The sequence below is a fragment of the Lutzomyia longipalpis genome, chromosome 1 (genome assembly GCF_024334085.1).
Source record: "Lutzomyia longipalpis isolate SR_M1_2022 chromosome 1, ASM2433408v1".
Taxonomy (NCBI): domain Eukaryota; kingdom Metazoa; phylum Arthropoda; class Insecta; order Diptera; family Psychodidae; genus Lutzomyia; species Lutzomyia longipalpis.
This window is the reverse complement of record NC_074707.1, coordinates 3,693,451-3,709,858: the sequence shown is the minus strand read 5'-3', so window position 1 is coordinate 3,709,858 and position 16,408 is coordinate 3,693,451. Positions and strand designations below refer to the sequence as shown.

Genomic DNA, 16,408 nt, shown 5'->3' with positions numbered 1-16,408 from the left:
TTCTTTTCTGCGATTTTCTCTGATTTATTTTAATGTAATTATGCTATTTATGATTAATCAAATATGTTAAAATCGTATAAGTTAAATTGAAAAGTTGTGTGGATTTTTATTGGCCACACTAACATCAATGAATGCGAATTAATGTTTCAGATTTTCCTGGGATACACGAAGAACATCCGAAGTTTTACGAAGTACAAGTAACCACATGGTGTTTGTTTTGATTTTTTCTGCTTCAGACAGAAATCCTTTTTCACCAATTTTCTCATAGAAAATCAAAGTTTTTCATCCGGAAAGTGTGTGGAAGAGACAATTAAGATGCCGAAGGAGCAATTTCGAGAAGCGGATGTCATCAAAAAGATGTAAAATATTAAATTTTCGGTAAAATACTTTCCAATGTTTATTGCTGATCTTTGTGTCCTTTCCTCATTGCAGATCCAAAGTTAAATTCGGGATGAATAGTGCTGATATGATTCAGCAGGATTCCCACATTCAGGTTGTATCGAAGAATCTCTACAATCAGGAGCAGGGACGTGTGCCGGTTGCCTATGGAGTTCTCGATAGAAGAATGGTTAGAACAGCTCCGGAAAGTCTGGGAATTGACTTCTAATGCATTTTGTCTCTTTCAGGGAATCAGCCAGAAGGATGCAACGTGTGAGACTTGCAATCAGGGACTTAATGAATGCATTGGACACTTTGGTTACCTCAATTTGGCTCTTCCTGTCTTCCACGTTGGGCATTTCCGTTCCACAATCACCATCCTTCAGTCAATTTGCAAGGTTTGGCAGCATCCTCAGGCACTGCAGAAGTTCTCATTGCTAATTTGTTTCTTGTTTTGTGTCTTTATTGTAGACTTGCAGCCGAGTTATGCTGAAGGAGGAGGACAAACGTGCCTACAGAAAACGTCTCCTCAATCCAGATCTCTCCTATTTGGCAAAGAAATCCATCCATTCGCAAATCCTAACAAAGGCAAAAAAGTGCACGAAGTGCAAGTACTGCGGAGCCCTCAATGGACCCGTTAAAAAGGGTCCGGGGCTCATGAAAATCGTCCACGACACATTTCGCGGGAAGAAGCCTTCGGATCCGTTGGTGACCAACATTTTGGGTAAGTTTTTGCTGATTAAAAAATTGATTTTTAATAAATTAAAAATAAAAAATAATTTCAGATGAAATGCTTCAATCAACGGAGAATAACAGAGATCTGGCGCAGTACATGGGAATGTCTTCCTTGATTCACGAACTCAATCCCCTTCAAGTGCTTGATCTCTTCAAAAACATTCCGAAGGTAGGAAGAAGAAGATTTTCTTTCTTTTTGAGTATTTTTTAAAGAATTTTGTTTGTTTAGAGCGACATTCCTCTTTTGGGGATGACTTCACCGGATGCTAGTCCCACCAATTTGATCGTGACACGCCTTCATGTGCCTCCTGTTTGCATTCGTCCATCTGTTGTATCGGAAATCAAGGCTGGAACGTAAGTTTTCTTCATCTAAACAATTTTAAATTCTCTCTAAAACTTTATTCTTGAACTATAATTTTGCAGGACAGAGGATGATATAACGATGAAACAGAGTGAAATTCTCCTGATAAACGATGTAATTGCCAAGCATACGTCCACAGGTGGGAAGGTGGAGTTGATTCAGGAAGATTGGGACTTCCTGCAGTTGCACGTGGCGCTGTACTTTAACAGCGAAGTCTCCGGCGTTCCCTTGACGATGATCCCAAAGAAGCAAACACGGGGCATTGTGCAGCGTCTCAAGGGGAAACAGGGGAGATTCCGGGGAAATCTTTCCGGGAAGCGTGTAGATTTCTCCGCGAGAACTGTAATTTCTCCCGATCCGAACTTGCTGATTCACCAAGTGGGCGTTCCGGAGCGCGTGGCAAAGATTCTCACGTACCCGGAGCGTGTACATCCCCGGAATATTGATAAGATGAAGCAGCTCGTGCAGAATGGGACAGATAAGCATCCAGGAGCGAATTATGTGCAGCAAAAGGGGAGTGCCTTCAAGAAGTACCTTGCCTATGGGAATCGTGATAAGATTGCTCATGATCTCCGCTGTGGGGACATTGTGGAGCGTCATCTTGTGGATGGGGACATTGTGCTGTTCAATAGGCAGCCATCGCTGCACAAATTGAGCATTATGTGTCATCAGGCTAAGGTACAGCCACAGCGGACGTTCAGATTCAATGAGTGCGCCTGTACACCGTACAATGCTGACTTTGACGGAGACGAGATGAATTTGCATTTGCCACAGACTGAAGAGGCCCGGGCTGAAGCTTGGATCCTTATGGGAAACAAATCAAATCTCGTCACACCGAAAAATGGAGAACTTCTCATTGCTGCCACGCAGGACTTCATCACTGGTGGCTACGTTCTGACGCAGAAGGAGGAATTCCTGACCAAGGAGCGGGCAATGCAACTTGCCGCGTGTCTCATTGCTGGACCAGATGCCAACATGACGGTGGATCTGCCACCACCAGCTATCCTCAAGCCACGCGTTATGTGGACAGGAAAGCAAATCTTCAGCCTAATCATGAAGCCAAATCGCAATTCCCGGACATTGATTAATCTCGAAGCAAAAGGGAAGAACTACACAACAAACAAAGATCTCTGCTGCAAGGATTCATGTGAGATTAATCATCCTTAATCATTTAATTTATTTTTTTTTAAAGGATTTCTTGGCCTTTCAGATGTTGTCATCAGGAATTCTGAGCTAATGTGTGGTGTCATGGATAAGAGTAGTATGGGATCAGGAACGAAAAAGTGCATCTTCTATGTCCTGCTGCGTGATTATGGAGAAGAAGAGGCCACAAGAGCAATGTGGAGGCTCTCCAAGGTAAGAGATTCTCAAAGATTTTTTCCCAAGGGGTGTTTATCTGATGAAAATATTCAGTTGATTCGCCAAAAAAATCAAAATATTCAACAGATGAATATTTCTTTGATTTTTGTCTCAAATTGGTAGAAACTAAGGAGCAAAACCATAAAAAGTACTAAATTCAAGCCAAAGAAGTGAAATTCAATTTAGTACTTTATAGGCTTAAATTTAGTACGTTTTCCCATTGTATTCAGTATACTTTCTCGGATAGAATTTACTAAGCTTTTGGCTAGAATTTAGTACTTTCTCGGGTTTAATTTATTACTTCGTTTTTAGTACTTTTTGAAAAATCAATCTTAAGAAATAAATTCAATAATATTACACATACTAAATTCTCTTCAAAAATATAATAAGTTCTGAATTCAATTGGAAAAAGTACTAAATTAAGGCCGATTAAGTACTAAATTTAAACCGAATAAGTACTAAATTCAAGCTGAAGAAGTACTACATTTTAACCGAATTAGTACTAAATTAAGGGCGAATAAGTAGGTACTAAATTCAATCCTGAAAAGTATACTTAAAAAGTTGTAAATTCAAACCGAGAAGGTAGTAATTTCAATCCGAAAAAGTACTAAATTTGAACCGAATAAGTATTATATTTTAACCGAATAAGTATTAAATTTAAACCGATTAAGTACTAAACTTAAACCGAATTAGTACTAAATTTAATCCTTGAGAGTATTTAAAAAAAACAGTAAATTCAAATCGAGAAAGTAGTAATTTCAAGCCGAAGGAGTACTAAATTTTAGCTGAAAATGAGAATATTCAGATCTCTGGAAATTTTGTAATTATTCGTTAATCTTCGGATTATTCGTCAAAGTATTCGACAGATAAGCACCTCTTGTTTTTGCCCAAGAATTTAGGGTGGAAGTAATTAAACTTTTGGGCTAATTTTTAGATGACTTCCTACATGATCATGAATCGTGGCTTCTCCTTTGGCATTGGGGACGTTACACCAAGTCGAATTCTCCTTGGGGAGAAGCAGAAACTCCTGGACAATGGCTACTCAAAGTGCAGTGATTACATTTCAAAGATGAAGAATGGCACACTTCAGTGTCAGCCGGGATGTACGCTGGAGGAGACCCTGGAAGCTGTGATGCTGCGTGAATTGTCGAGTATTCGTGAATTAGCCGCCAAGGCGTGCTTCAATGAACTTCACCGCACCAATAGTGCCCTCGTGATGGCGCAGTGTGGCTCAAAGGGGTCAAACATTAACATTTCCCAGATGATTGCTTGTGTGGGGCAACAGGCTATAAATGGGAAGAGAGTCCCCAATGGGTATGAAGATAGGAGTTTGCCGCACTTTGAGAAATTCTCCAAAATTCCCGCAGCGCGTGGTTTTGTGCAGAATAGCTTCTTCTCGGGGCTCACCCCGACGGAATTCTTCTTCCACACAATGGCCGGACGTGAGGGTCTTGTGGATACGGCGGTGAAGACAGCTGAGACGGGGTATCTCCAAAGGCGTCTTGTTAAATGCCTCGAAGATCTCGTTGTTCACTACGATGGTACCGTGAGGAATGCCATTGGGGAGGTGGTTGAGTTTACCTACGGCGGAGATGGCCTCGATCCTGTTTTTATGGAAGTTCAGAGTAAACCCGTTGATCTTGAGAGGCAATTCATGCACGTCCGTGCCCTCGATGGGCATCGCGATGAAGAGCCCCTCCAGGGGGATGATATTATGCCCACAGCCACGGAAATTCTCAGCCTGGACAAGTACATCAATTCCCGGAAGGATTTTAAAAGGGATTGCATGTAAGAAGAGTTTCCGAAAAGAATTCTTAGCTGAATTTTTTTTTGACATTATTGTGACTCTTTCAGAGACTTCCTCGACAACATCAGGATGCGCCTGTGTGGCATTGAGAATAGGTACAGCAATAGTGGCCCAAGTAGTGAGATTTGCCGGACAACAAAGAGCCACCTTGAGGATTTCCTGGAAACAGTTGAGAAGAAATACAATCGAGCTGTTACGGAGCCCGGAACAGCTGTGGGGGCTCTTGCAGCACAAAGTATCGGTGAACCCGGTACTCAGATGACTCTCAAGACTTTCCACTTTGCCGGTGTGGCCTCCATGAACATTACTCAGGTAATTTTCTTCAATGAAAAATTTTCTTTCTTTAGCTAAAAGACTTTTTAATTTGTCTTTCCAGGGAGTCCCGCGTATTGTTGAGATTATCAATGCTTCCAAGACAATTTCAACGCCAATAATCACAGCTGAATTGGAAGATAATACAAATATGGAGTTTGCAAGGAAGGTCAAGGGGAGAATTGAGAAGACAACACTTGGAGAGGTTCGTAAGAAAAAGTTCTTTTATTCATTCAAACTTTTTTTATAAATTAAATTTTCTTCCAGATTTCTTCCTACATTGAGGAAGTCTACAAGCCATCGGATTGCTTCCTCCTCATAAAGCTCGACACTGACAGGATTCGAGTTTTGGGCTTGGAAATTGATGCAGAAACAATAAGATTTGCGTAAGAGAATCTCAAGGCAATTCCTCTCTTTGAAGATTTTTAATTTTATGATTTTTTTGCAGGCTTAGAGGTTCAAAATTGCGACTGAAACCCAATAATATTGAAGTTCTGGGCTCATCTTTGCTCATCATCCGTCCGGATTCCAGCAAGAATGCTTCCCTGAATGCCGAACTGCAGCGTCTAAGTGGTCTCATCCCGAATATCGTTGTGGGTGGTTTGTCGAACATTTCACGTGCTGTGATTGCAATCAATGATGCCTGCCAGCCGGCAACGTACCAATTGTGCGTCGAAGGATCTGGCCTGAGGGATGTTATGGCCACTTACGGGGTGCGTGGGAATCACACGAAGAGCAACAATATTTGGGAAGTATTCAGTACGTTGGGAATTGAGGCTGCCCGGACGACAATTATGACGGAAATTGCGAGCGTTATGAGTGGGCATGGGATGAGTGTGGATAGTCGGCATATTATGCTGTTGGCTAGTCAAATGACAAGCCGCGGTGAGGTGCTGGGCATAACCAGGCATGGTTTGGCTAAAATGCGTGAATCTGTCTTCAATTTGGCATCGGTAAGTCCCCCCAAAAGGCTCCCTTAAGCTTCCGGGAATTAATTTTTCTTTTGAATTCCTTTTCAGTTTGAGAAGACAGCTGATCATCTCTTTGATGCCGCCTACTATGGTCAAGTGGATTCAATTGATGGGGTCTCTGAGAGAATAATCTTGGGAATGCCAGCTGGAATTGGGACGGGAGTCTTCAAACTCCTCCATCGGAATGAAAACTACACGCTGGATGAACCGACAGAGCCTATATTTTATCTTAAATAAAAGAAATAATAAAATTGTTGGAAGTTTAGCCTATCTCTGTGGACCACCCTGTTGCTGGCACAATTTCTCCATAACTTCATGATTATACGTTGAGTGGAGCATTAGGCCCAGGACACCAGCTCTCGATGCCATGGCCGTACGTATTTGACGTTCCTGCTCCATCAATTCATCCATCTTCAGCCACTGCCGGACGCGTTCCAAATCAATCTCAGCTCGTCGAATTTTCTCCCAAACATAGTGCCGGAAGCAGGATTTCTTGGGTGCCCTGCAGAATTCCCCAGCTGGTTCGAACACATTCCTCGTCAAGGGGCATCCACAGACATCCGTGTCATTCACTTTGGGATCCTTGCAGTGTTCCGGACACAACACCCGGAGGCGCTTGCAGTACGTCTTATTGATGGGATTGAAGAAGTCACAGAACATGGGATTCCCACCGTCAATGCGTGTCTTGAAGATACTCCCAAAGCTCGTTTGACTCTCGTACTTGTTGAAGCACTTCTCCATGTGCCTGATGGCGGTTTTTGAGTGAATCTCATGCCCACATGTGATGCAGTACATGGACATCTCGTCCTCAGCCTCATTGTTGTCCAACGCCTTGGGGTCAAGGGTGCATCTCTTTGCTCTCTCCACGAGTAAATCCAGCTCTGCATGACGTTTATCCAGCTCCGCGAGGGTTGCCCTTACAGTGGCCTGCTTTGCACGGATTGTATCCAATTGCTTCCGATTGATTACTTCCGCACGGCATTGACTCAAATTCCACTCCTGAATCCGCTGTGGGAGTACCTGATAGATTCGACTTGTGGCTAATTTCGTGCCACACTCATCGGAGCAATATTTCGATTGCGGACGTGCAGTCATTCGGCATCCTGGCCCGTAGCATTGACGCTGTCCTTCGAGGGCTGGATTGATTACTGGCTCTGGGGTTGCTGATCTGTGGCGTCGCCGGGAGACGTAGTGCCTGAAAGAACAAAGACGTTCAGCAAAAATTACACGGAACGACAAATTCCCGGATTTACTTTGATTTCTGGGACTTCGAGGATTGTTTAGCCCCAGTGCAGATTCTCTTCTCACAGCGAGATTTCTTGGAGAGGCAAGCTGAACAATTGCCACACTTGGAGGCATTGCAGCCGGCACAATTGCCACATCTTTTGTGACTTTTTGAGGCGTTTTCTCGCTTCTTGGGCGCAACTTTTGGTGGTGGTGGCGGTGGTTCCTCAATGTGATTCTCATGCCGCGTGGGAGCAGCTGGAATTGCCCGGAATACCGTCTGGAGTGTTGGATCCTCATCACGACATCTCTGGCAGTAGTAGTGCTTAATGTGCTTTGATTCCTTCTCAGAGATATTTATGCAATCCCCATGGTACCACTCCTCGCATCCATCGCAGCCACTGAAAGGAAATTAAATCGTTAAAAATCCTCTTCTTTCCGGAAGATTCCGCGAGATTCTTAAAATTCTCTTTACATCATAAACCGGGAACAATCGGATGAGCGACAAATGCAGTAGGCTTGTCCATCCTGCTTCATTATTGTGGCTATTTTGCTCTTCCTCTCCGGTAAATCGAATTCCTTGGCTATTTCTTCTTTCTGTGGATGCAAAGAAAACAAACAGAGGTGAAAAAATGCTTTGGAAGCTTCAATGGAAGTTGATTTTCTTACACTACGCTTGCTTTTCTTCTTATCCGACATGATTGTTGTGTTATCAAGTCAATCTTTTATCACTTGAATGCAAGAAAATGCTTTTCCAACGCGATTAAAGGGAAAATTTTAAGGAAAATAAAGAAAATCTACTAAGAATAGCAACTTGAAGTTAGTCACTTATTCCCTATTGTCATCATATTGTGGTATTGCAGAGGGCGTTGCACTCGATGAGAAGTTTTTTGATTTTTAGGAACGTTAGGAACCGTTGAAAATGGTTTGAAGTTTTTCGTTGTTTTTCTCTGGAAAAACGGGGAAAATTAGTGAAAATCTTACTCCAGTGAGTGAAAACACATAATACACGTCAGATAACTCCATTTATGAGGAAAATCATGTGAGAAAAGCGAGAAAAGTAAGAAATGTAGTTACAGAAATCACCACGAGGTGTCTCAAATATCAGGACGATGTAGAAAAATCCCGCAAATTCTCATCAAAACTGAAAAATTCTTTTCCATCCTCGAGAAATCTTACAAAATCTTTAAAAATTAGCATTAAAAAAAACTCCAAGATGTGATAAATTGCATAATTTATAAATATATGAAACAAATAAGAATACAAATAACTATTTTTTCGCCAAAAGTTCCCGTGAAATCCGTGATATTTCATTTTCCAGACTCCGATCAACAAATTCGCAAATATAATTCTGACGCGATGAGCAATCCTGGCCGTAGTAGGTGTAATTGTGTGCACTGGCATCAAAGGTAAGTCTCAAGCATCTCCCTGACCCCGCAATATTCAACAATTTCTCATCCGTTTGACTCAACTGGGGCTTCTTTGGGGGTTTCTTTGTGGGCACTGTGGTGGTGCCATTGACCACGTCCGCGAGATTTGTGTCTGGATTTATGGGTCGTGCTGAGTGTGACCAAATCCACAAAAGCCCAGGATTGAGACCACCGAGCCAGAAATCTTTCCCTTTAAATGTTTGATGATTCATTAGGAATCCCGCGACATCTTTGTACTCGCCGGATGTTTCAAATTCCGCCAAATGGGCTCCCATTGATTTGCAAAAACTATTTGCAGCCTTCCAATTTATCTCTCTATTCACCCCAAAGTGGTAGCAATTGCCACCGGCTCTTGTAAAATTCTCCGGACAGAGTTCTGCTGTTTTGGAAGAAGAAAAAATATTAAATTTTAGAATTTTCCTAGCTAGAGATTTGTTTTGTCTGACCTTCTCTCTGGTTATTGCCCTGCATCATGTAGAAGAGCATTTGTTCTGTTCTCCGGAGACGCTTCTCCATGTAGTCAACACGGTAGACAAGCTTCTCTATTGCCCCCAAGAGATAGAGATCAGTTTCGGAGACTTCCCTCTGGGTGTGTCCTCCACCCTCCTTCACGGGGGTTGCTGAAAAATCCAAAATCTTCCCCGGAGGTCGACGATGTGGCTCCAATTCGAGATCCTCCCCTGCACGTCGTGTTACAAAGAATCCCGACGTGGGGATGTACCTCCTGGTGACCTGAAGGACTCTTCCATCACGGTGCACATCCTTCGTATCATCCCTAACAGTCCAATCAGTCAGTAGGGTCGTCCACAGCCCATCCTGCTCATCCACGGCGTCTGTCCAGGAAGTTACAGAATCATGACGACGATCTGGACGCTTTGTGACATTCTGCAGGTAGATCCCACTTGCTGAGTAAATCCAGGTCAGTGAGAGAAAAAGCCACACGAGTGTCACACGGTCTACTTTCATTTTTTTTTCTTTATTTCCTCGCCAATTTCTTATCAAGACCCAATTTCTTCTTCTTTGAACCTCCTCCTCCCCTCGCGACGAATTTTAACTTTGGAAGTTAATGAACTCTTCCACCCATCCAAATTGCACAATTGTAGGTATTTTAACAAGATCGTTTTGGCACACAATATGAACCAAATTAGTGAGGAGTTGCACCGTGAAATCCGCAATTGAGACTGAATCATCCACACACAATTCTCCAAGTCGAGACGGCGTGTGGAAAACCCGCACCTGCAAAAACCACTTTCTTCTTTCACCGCACACGCACACACCTCTTTGCACAAAAGCAAAAATTACCACACAATTTCGCATTGGGGGGATATTTTTGTGAATGAAACCCAAACACACAGAAATCTCTTCTTAACCAGAGGCGTGTTGAATGACGCCACTTCTTCTTTATTACATCTTTTCCACTTCATAGAAAAAACAAATAATATAATAATAGGTAATTATAATCTTGGGCCAGTTACTTCTTTTCGTGCTCTTCTCCATCAAAACAAAGAAAAGTGCAAAGAAAACTCGTTAGCATGGGATGAGGGTGGAGGAATATGGGGCCTGACACTAGGCTGTCCCACCGTCTGATGCGTCAAGTGCACGCCTGCGAGTCCTCTGACCATGAATGAAGGGTCGTGGTTTGTAGAGGTCATCGCTGGAATACCTCTGTTGCTGTGTCAGTGGCGTCTTCACTTTCACTACCTTCTTCTCCTCGATAACGTCTTCATTGCCATTCAGGTCACCTGCATTGTGAGAGCAAAGAAGAGAACAAAATGTAATCTCTACCACTTCTATGGGTTTCACCCGGAGACTTAATTTTTTGCTTTTATATTCTGCAGTACAAAAAAAAACTAAAAAATCTGAAATTAAACCTTATTCAGCCATCAAGAAACCCTTGAAATTCGCTTGAAATCTTGAAATTTCAGTACAAACTTCAAAGATTTCAAGGATTTCTTAGTCGCTGAATTAGGCCCATTGGAATAGACTCTGTAATTTAGGAAGTTTAGTTTTTTTTTACTTTTAAGTTAGATTTTTTTTTAGCTAAAGAAAATATACGAAGCAAAGAAAAAAGTATTGGTAAAAAATATTAAACGTATGCGTCAAACTTCTTAAGTTAGATCCGTTAGATCTGACTGAATTAATTTATTTAAACCAATATAAACTTCTTTAAACTAGACTATATAACTATAGTTCTTTGGGGGTTTAAGTTTTTAAAGTCAGTTCTAAGATTTTTAAACAAGGCCACTTTGTTAGACTTATGTTTTTTTTAGGTCAGACTCTTAAGGTTCCAAGGTTAGATCAGGTTGAGCTGGGGTTGAATGAGTCTCTAAAGTCTGACCTAATGGAGATGGTTTAATAAACGGCTCAACTTTGAGTGAAATTCACTAGTCAGACAAACTTAAGTTTTCTTAAGATTTAAACTTTCTTATGATTCTTTAAATTTTCTTAAAAATGTCTTAGATTTTAATAAAATTTCTTAAGATTCCTTAAGAAAAAAAAAACTTAAGGTCTTATAAGAAAAATTTAAGATTATTAAGTTTTCTTAAGCTAAGCTTAAGATTTCTTCAGTCAAGCTGCATTGGGTTAAATTCATCATATTTTTCTATGATTTTTTCTGGTGGCTTTCGGCCACTGAAATTCGTAAAAATCATCAAAAATATGCATTTTGCTGGATTTACTTAAAAATCTTAAGTTTCCCTTAAGAAAGAAAACTTAATCTTTTTTTTAAAGAAATTTTAAGTTTTTTCTCAAGGAATCTAAAGAAAACTTAAGAAGATATTTGTAAGAAAAATTAAACAATCTTAAGAAAACTTAAATCTTTCTTAAGGAATCTCAAATCTGTCTAACTAGTGAATTTCACCCTTTGTTTCTTTAGTCAAGCTTTAGTTTTTAAGTCAAACTTGCATTTTTTGATGTGGTTACACAGTACCTATACCTTACAAAGCTTTTAAGGTTTTAATTGTTCAAACACCTTAGGTCTAAAATAAACTTTTTTTTTCGATTATATTAATGATTTTTATGCTATAAGAGAACCAAAGTATGCTTCTGGTCGTCAAAAAATGCATCCAAACATGCACTTAATCCTGGCTTAGTCTGACTTAGAAAACTTAGCTCAGCTTAAAAAAAATTAGGTCTATGTGGTTTTAGACCTCTAAGCTAGATAAGTTCGCGAAAAAAACCAATAAACTTACCAAATTTATTAGGTGCCATCCTGATACGTTTCTCCTCAGGATGAGCATCACCCAATTCCAATGATTTCTTCTTCACAATAGATGAGGCAACAATTCCATTTTTGGGTGATTTTTTGGACTTTTCCTCATGGCTGAATATCTCCTTGTCATCCCCCGCAAGGATACTATCCCTATTCTCACGTAGCCACTTCCCCGTGATACTCTCTGTGAATTTACAATGAGGATCGGGAAAGTAGTGAAGCTCCTCTTCATCTTCACTATCTGCAAAATTATCCTTTGAACATTTTCCCTCCAAAATTGGCTTTTCCGGTACGCTCGTAGCCACCACCTGAGGTGGAGGAGTGTCCTTCTTAATGGGACTCGATATAGTGGGTGCTGCACTATTCCCACTGGATTTCATACAGACAAATTCCAGCTCAATTCCCTGTGAGAGATCTGAGACAGATGGATCACTTTCTGCTTTGGAATTTATGTAATTCTTCGCAAGAACAATCGCTTTCTCCATGTTCTTCTTACTCTCATGATCAATCTTCTTGCGCATCTTCATGAGGCGCTTTGCTTCCTTGAAATTTGACGCAAATTTGGGTTTTTTCCTTGCCAAGGATTTCTTGGCTAATTCCTCAATTTTAGCAAGTGTGGGATCATTTGATGCCTGATTGACAATCATCTGGAGATTTATCTCACTATTTGCAGTGAGAATTTGATCCACAATTATGGGTTTAGATGGTAAAATGACTTTTTCAGCGGATTCAGCAGAAGGATTTGCATTTGCAGCATCTGCTGGGGGAGCAGCACTCTCGCTTTTCACGGTTTCCTTGTCTTGCGGGGAATTGGATACGGATGAATTGGCTGAATTATTTGCAGATTCTTCTGCTGGGGCTGATGATTGGTTTGCTGCTGTTGTTGTTTTATCACTTGAAGGGGGTGTTGCTTGTTTGGAGCCTGAGCTACCGCCACCATCATTGGAATCTCGATCAGTTGATCGACGCTTCTCGGAAGTTTTCTCCCTCTGACTGGAGTGATCATCACTCTCTTTCTCCTTTCTTTTGGATGATGATGATCCTTCTTCCTTGGATTTGGTTCTCTCACTGCGACTTGAGGAGGATTTTTGGCTGGATGAAGATTTGTGTTTATCATGGTGACGACGATGATCCCGACGGTGGCTGTCTTTTGAATGTGATGAATGACTCTTCTTCTTGTCATCACGATGGGAGGATGAGGAGCTCTTGTGCGAAGAGCTACTCTTTGTCTTTCCATCTGATTTCTCAACAGCAGAAGATTGTGGTTCACCATCGAGAGTTTCACCTTCAACAATGTGAAGGACAGGACTTGCATCACTGTCCAAAGCTGTTGAGGAATTATCCTCCTCCCGGACGGATCCACCACCACCCTTTGGACTCGTTTCCGATGCTTTCGTACTCTTTTCCCGGGAAGATGATGAGCGACTCTTTTCACGATTCCTATCCCTGTGATGGTGATGATTGTGATGGGATGAACGAGAGCTCTTTTTGTTGGATTTCTTCCTGTCCGAACTGTGATGCTTCTGTGCTGCATCCTTTTCCGGAACTTTTTCGGCATTTGGGGCTTCTTTCTGTACTTCATCACTTCCTTTTGTTTCTGCCTCACTTTCTGGCGGTGCCGGAGGTTTGGGCTTCTCCTCTAGCGGTGGAGGTGGACTTGGGGGCAATGGTGGTGGATTCTCGGGTTCTGGAGGTGGTGGAAAGATTCGCACTTGCTGGAATTTTATCTCATCTTTCTTAATATCAAACGTTGTGAGCTTTTCCGCGCGTGGAGACTGAGAATTCTCCCCAAATTCGGGCATTTGAGCCTCCTCCGAGATATCCATCTTGAGGTTATCATCTTTTGAGTCACTCTCATTGGTGACAATGGATAAGCGACTATTGCTGGATACTTGTGACAGTTGGGAATCTTGATTGCCAACTTCCATTGCTTCGACAACTTCAGACACAGTCCGTTCAGGTACTTCACTCTTCTCAATCATCTGATCAATACGCGGAGGTTGCATTATTTCTTCCTCCTGCTGCTGCTCATCTTGCACCACTCCTCCTCCTCCTCCTTCTTCCTCTTCTTCTGTCTTTACTTCCTCATCCACTTCCATGGGTTCTGTGGGATTTTTTGCACTGCACAGAGAATCTTGGGATGTTAAGCCACTAATTCCGGAAACATGTGAGTTCTGACTATCATCCTCGCCCTCTTCTTTCTTCACCTCATCCTCAGGATGTTGTCCCTCAAGTGGCTCAAAGGGTGGTGATTCCTCATCGTCAATCCGATCATTGGATTCATCGAGTTCCGGAACAATTTCCTCCTCAGTTATTTCCTCTTTGATGTCCTCATGCGATGAATACATCGACTTGGCGGACTTGCTGGAGTCTGGGCTTACTGCTTCGAGGAGATCCGTGGGGAGGAGGTCAAAATTCTTCATGCCATTCTGCTCGAAAGTTGGCTCCTCCTTGGGTTTTGCAATGGGCTTTTCAATTCCCAAATATTTGTACACAACATCCTCAATTTGGGGCATAAAAACCGATGAAATCTTCGGATTGACCACTTGGTCCACAATTCGATCAACGCCAGTCTCCAGGAAGCCCAGCCTAAAGAAGATTTCGAGGTTAGGATTCAGAGAATTTCACAACATCCCCCTCCCAACTTACCCAATGATATTTTTACGTAGCTTCTCCCTCATCTGGATACGATTTGCATCCGGACGCCACTCCTGCTGCTCCAGGAATGTCGTCACGGCACTCTCAACTCTCTGCCGGAGGTTCTGGTAGGCTGGTTTTGTGTCCACATCCGCCAGACATTCCTTCCGGAATTGATCAAACAATCCCTGGGATTTCACTTCACGCACAATTGTGTCTACAAGTTCCGTGTTTACCATTTGATCACTATCCATCGTGCGTGAAAAAAGAATAAAAAAGTTTCTCACGATATTTTAATTTTTCACTACAAAAAAATATTTTTGTTGTTTTTATTTTTGACGTTTTTGACAGCAAAAGAAGTGAGATGAAAGTATTTTTCACACGTTCTGTCTCACTTAAATTCTCTCCCTCGCACGGATCTAATAGTGTCTCTCTCACACATTCAGTTTTTCACGATTTTCTCGCATTTTCCGCCGATTTTTCCGACCGGAAGTGATTTTTCGCGCCCAGGGAGCGATGCTGCGTTGATTGGCATCGGAAATGCAGAAAGTTTGCGAAAATCCATTTTTGGGAAATGCGAGTCGTGTAAAATCCCCAACCGTCAAAAATTTTGAATTTTAATCCCAACCGTCAAAATTTCCGCGAGCCCCTTTCGCACAGGGGAGCTCCGCGGGGTCTCCGGAGCACCCGGAAGTGCTCTAGGAGCTCTAAAAATGTATTTTCTGGCCAAAAAACTGACAGAAAAACAATAAAATGGCGATTTTGGAAAATCAATTTGATTTATCCGTTGTAAATTCAAAACAACTTCCTTCCCGGCGGGACCAACGTTAGAAAAAAGTACTGATTGATAGGGAAATTAGATTTCACAACATAAATTCGACGTTTTTGCACATAATTCCGAGCCAACATGTTTTGATTTCATTTTTATAGGTAAGGAGACCACGTCATTATGATTCTGTGACGTCGCTGAACGTTTTAGCGCGAATATTTCACTTCGAATTGTCTTCGACATGCGCGTGCGCCATCTATGATGCTAAACAATTCAAATTCTAATGTTTGACCGTTTAGAGAAACGGTGATTGTGCTTATTTCAGAAATTCCATCAATCAAGGATAATACCCCAAACTCCCGAAGATCACGTACCTGTTATCGAGAAGCTTTTTGATGCTCCGGGAGGGGGGGGGGGGAAACAATCTTTGAGCTGGCAATAATAGACTGCTTGAGCCGGTAGCCGAAATTAACCTTTTGCGACAAGAAATCTTAAGATTGAAGGATGGAAAATTGAGAGTTGAAGAGTAAACTTGAGAATCTTAAAAACTTAATAAGATCACAAATGAATACTATGATAACAGAGGCTGATAAACTTCTGAAGCTGCTCGGAACTTTTTTCTCTTGATTCCGAGCATAAAACATTAAGAATAAAATGTAATTTAATTACTATATCTTGTCAAAAATATTAAAATTTGGCTTTTAAATAAAAATCTAGTAAGGAGCAATTTTTATGCTCAAATTACTTAAGGTGACATACTTATTTTCAAATCAAAAGAAGCTTCGTGGCGGGTCTTAAAACGATGGGCAACAAACAATAACAAAATATGGTGCTGAAGCGCATACATTTTAATAAATCTTCTTCAGGGATTTTATTTTGTAAAGTGAGTGTTTTGAGGGAAAAATGACAAAAGCGCGCGCATAAGTAAAAATTTGTATACATAAAGGTGGGCAATAATGATGGGGGGCAATGTTGGTGGCATGGAGTGGATGCTGATGGTAACAAAAGAGAAACAGCAGCAGCCAGACGATGGCCTATAATCCGTTTTTCTCAAGTATTTCCTTCACCTTGGTGTACTTGCGATGGCTTTTGTTGACGCGAAGCTCAAGCATTATGTAGCAGAGAGCTTTATACATACATATATTTGCGGTATTGAGAGGGACACATTCACGTGCGTGGTGTGAAAGATGAAAGGGAGCCACACATAAAACCCG

General features: G+C 41.6%; 5 protein-coding genes across 6 annotated transcripts in view; 2 read left to right on the top strand and 3 right to left on the bottom strand.

The window, feature by feature from the left end:
* The window catches only part of LOC129786570 (nuclear pore complex protein Nup88), an 850,897-nt gene that overhangs the window by 821,095 nt on the left and 13,394 nt on the right, over positions 1-16,408 (top strand). The gene's annotated exons all lie outside the window — the stretch shown is intronic.
* Positions 190-6,160, top strand: LOC129786552 (DNA-directed RNA polymerase III subunit RPC1). Its single transcript, XM_055821647.1, has 14 exons — positions 190-359; positions 433-568; positions 627-776; positions 850-1,102; positions 1,164-1,282; positions 1,343-1,467; positions 1,537-2,621; positions 2,685-2,830; positions 3,768-4,621; positions 4,688-4,952; positions 5,017-5,157; positions 5,220-5,338; positions 5,401-5,905; positions 5,972-6,160. The coding sequence occupies exons 1-14, from the start codon at positions 316-318 to the stop codon at positions 6,158-6,160; spliced, it is 4,131 nt and encodes a 1,376-aa protein (XP_055677622.1). The 5' UTR covers positions 190-315.
* LOC129786583 (CXXC-type zinc finger protein 1-like) lies at positions 6,127-7,993 on the bottom strand. Its single transcript, XM_055821696.1, has 4 exons — positions 7,817-7,993; positions 7,623-7,744; positions 7,177-7,548; positions 6,127-7,118 (listed from the first exon to the last, which is right to left on the bottom strand). The coding sequence occupies exons 1-4, from the start codon at positions 7,844-7,846 to the stop codon at positions 6,191-6,193; spliced, it is 1,452 nt and encodes a 483-aa protein (XP_055677671.1). The 5' UTR covers positions 7,847-7,993; the 3' UTR covers positions 6,127-6,190.
* Positions 8,367-9,760, bottom strand: LOC129786602 (uncharacterized). 2 transcript variants are annotated; one of them, XM_055821722.1, is made up of 2 exons: positions 9,024-9,760; positions 8,367-8,956 (listed from the first exon to the last, which is right to left on the bottom strand). In XM_055821722.1, the coding sequence occupies exons 1-2, from the start codon at positions 9,541-9,543 to the stop codon at positions 8,418-8,420; spliced, it is 1,059 nt and encodes a 352-aa protein (XP_055677697.1). In that variant the 5' UTR covers positions 9,544-9,760; the 3' UTR covers positions 8,367-8,417. The 2 variants fall into 2 exon arrangements, with proteins under 2 accessions (XP_055677697.1, XP_055677698.1); XM_055821723.1 differs by having other exon boundaries at positions 8,367-8,953.
* On the bottom strand, positions 9,936-14,783 carry LOC129786556 (biorientation of chromosomes in cell division protein 1-like 1). Its single transcript, XM_055821653.1, has 3 exons — positions 14,438-14,783; positions 11,769-14,377; positions 9,936-10,319 (listed from the first exon to the last, which is right to left on the bottom strand). Exons 1-3 carry the CDS (start codon positions 14,677-14,679, stop codon positions 10,144-10,146), a joined length of 3,027 nt encoding a protein of 1,008 aa, XP_055677628.1. The 5' UTR covers positions 14,680-14,783; the 3' UTR covers positions 9,936-10,143.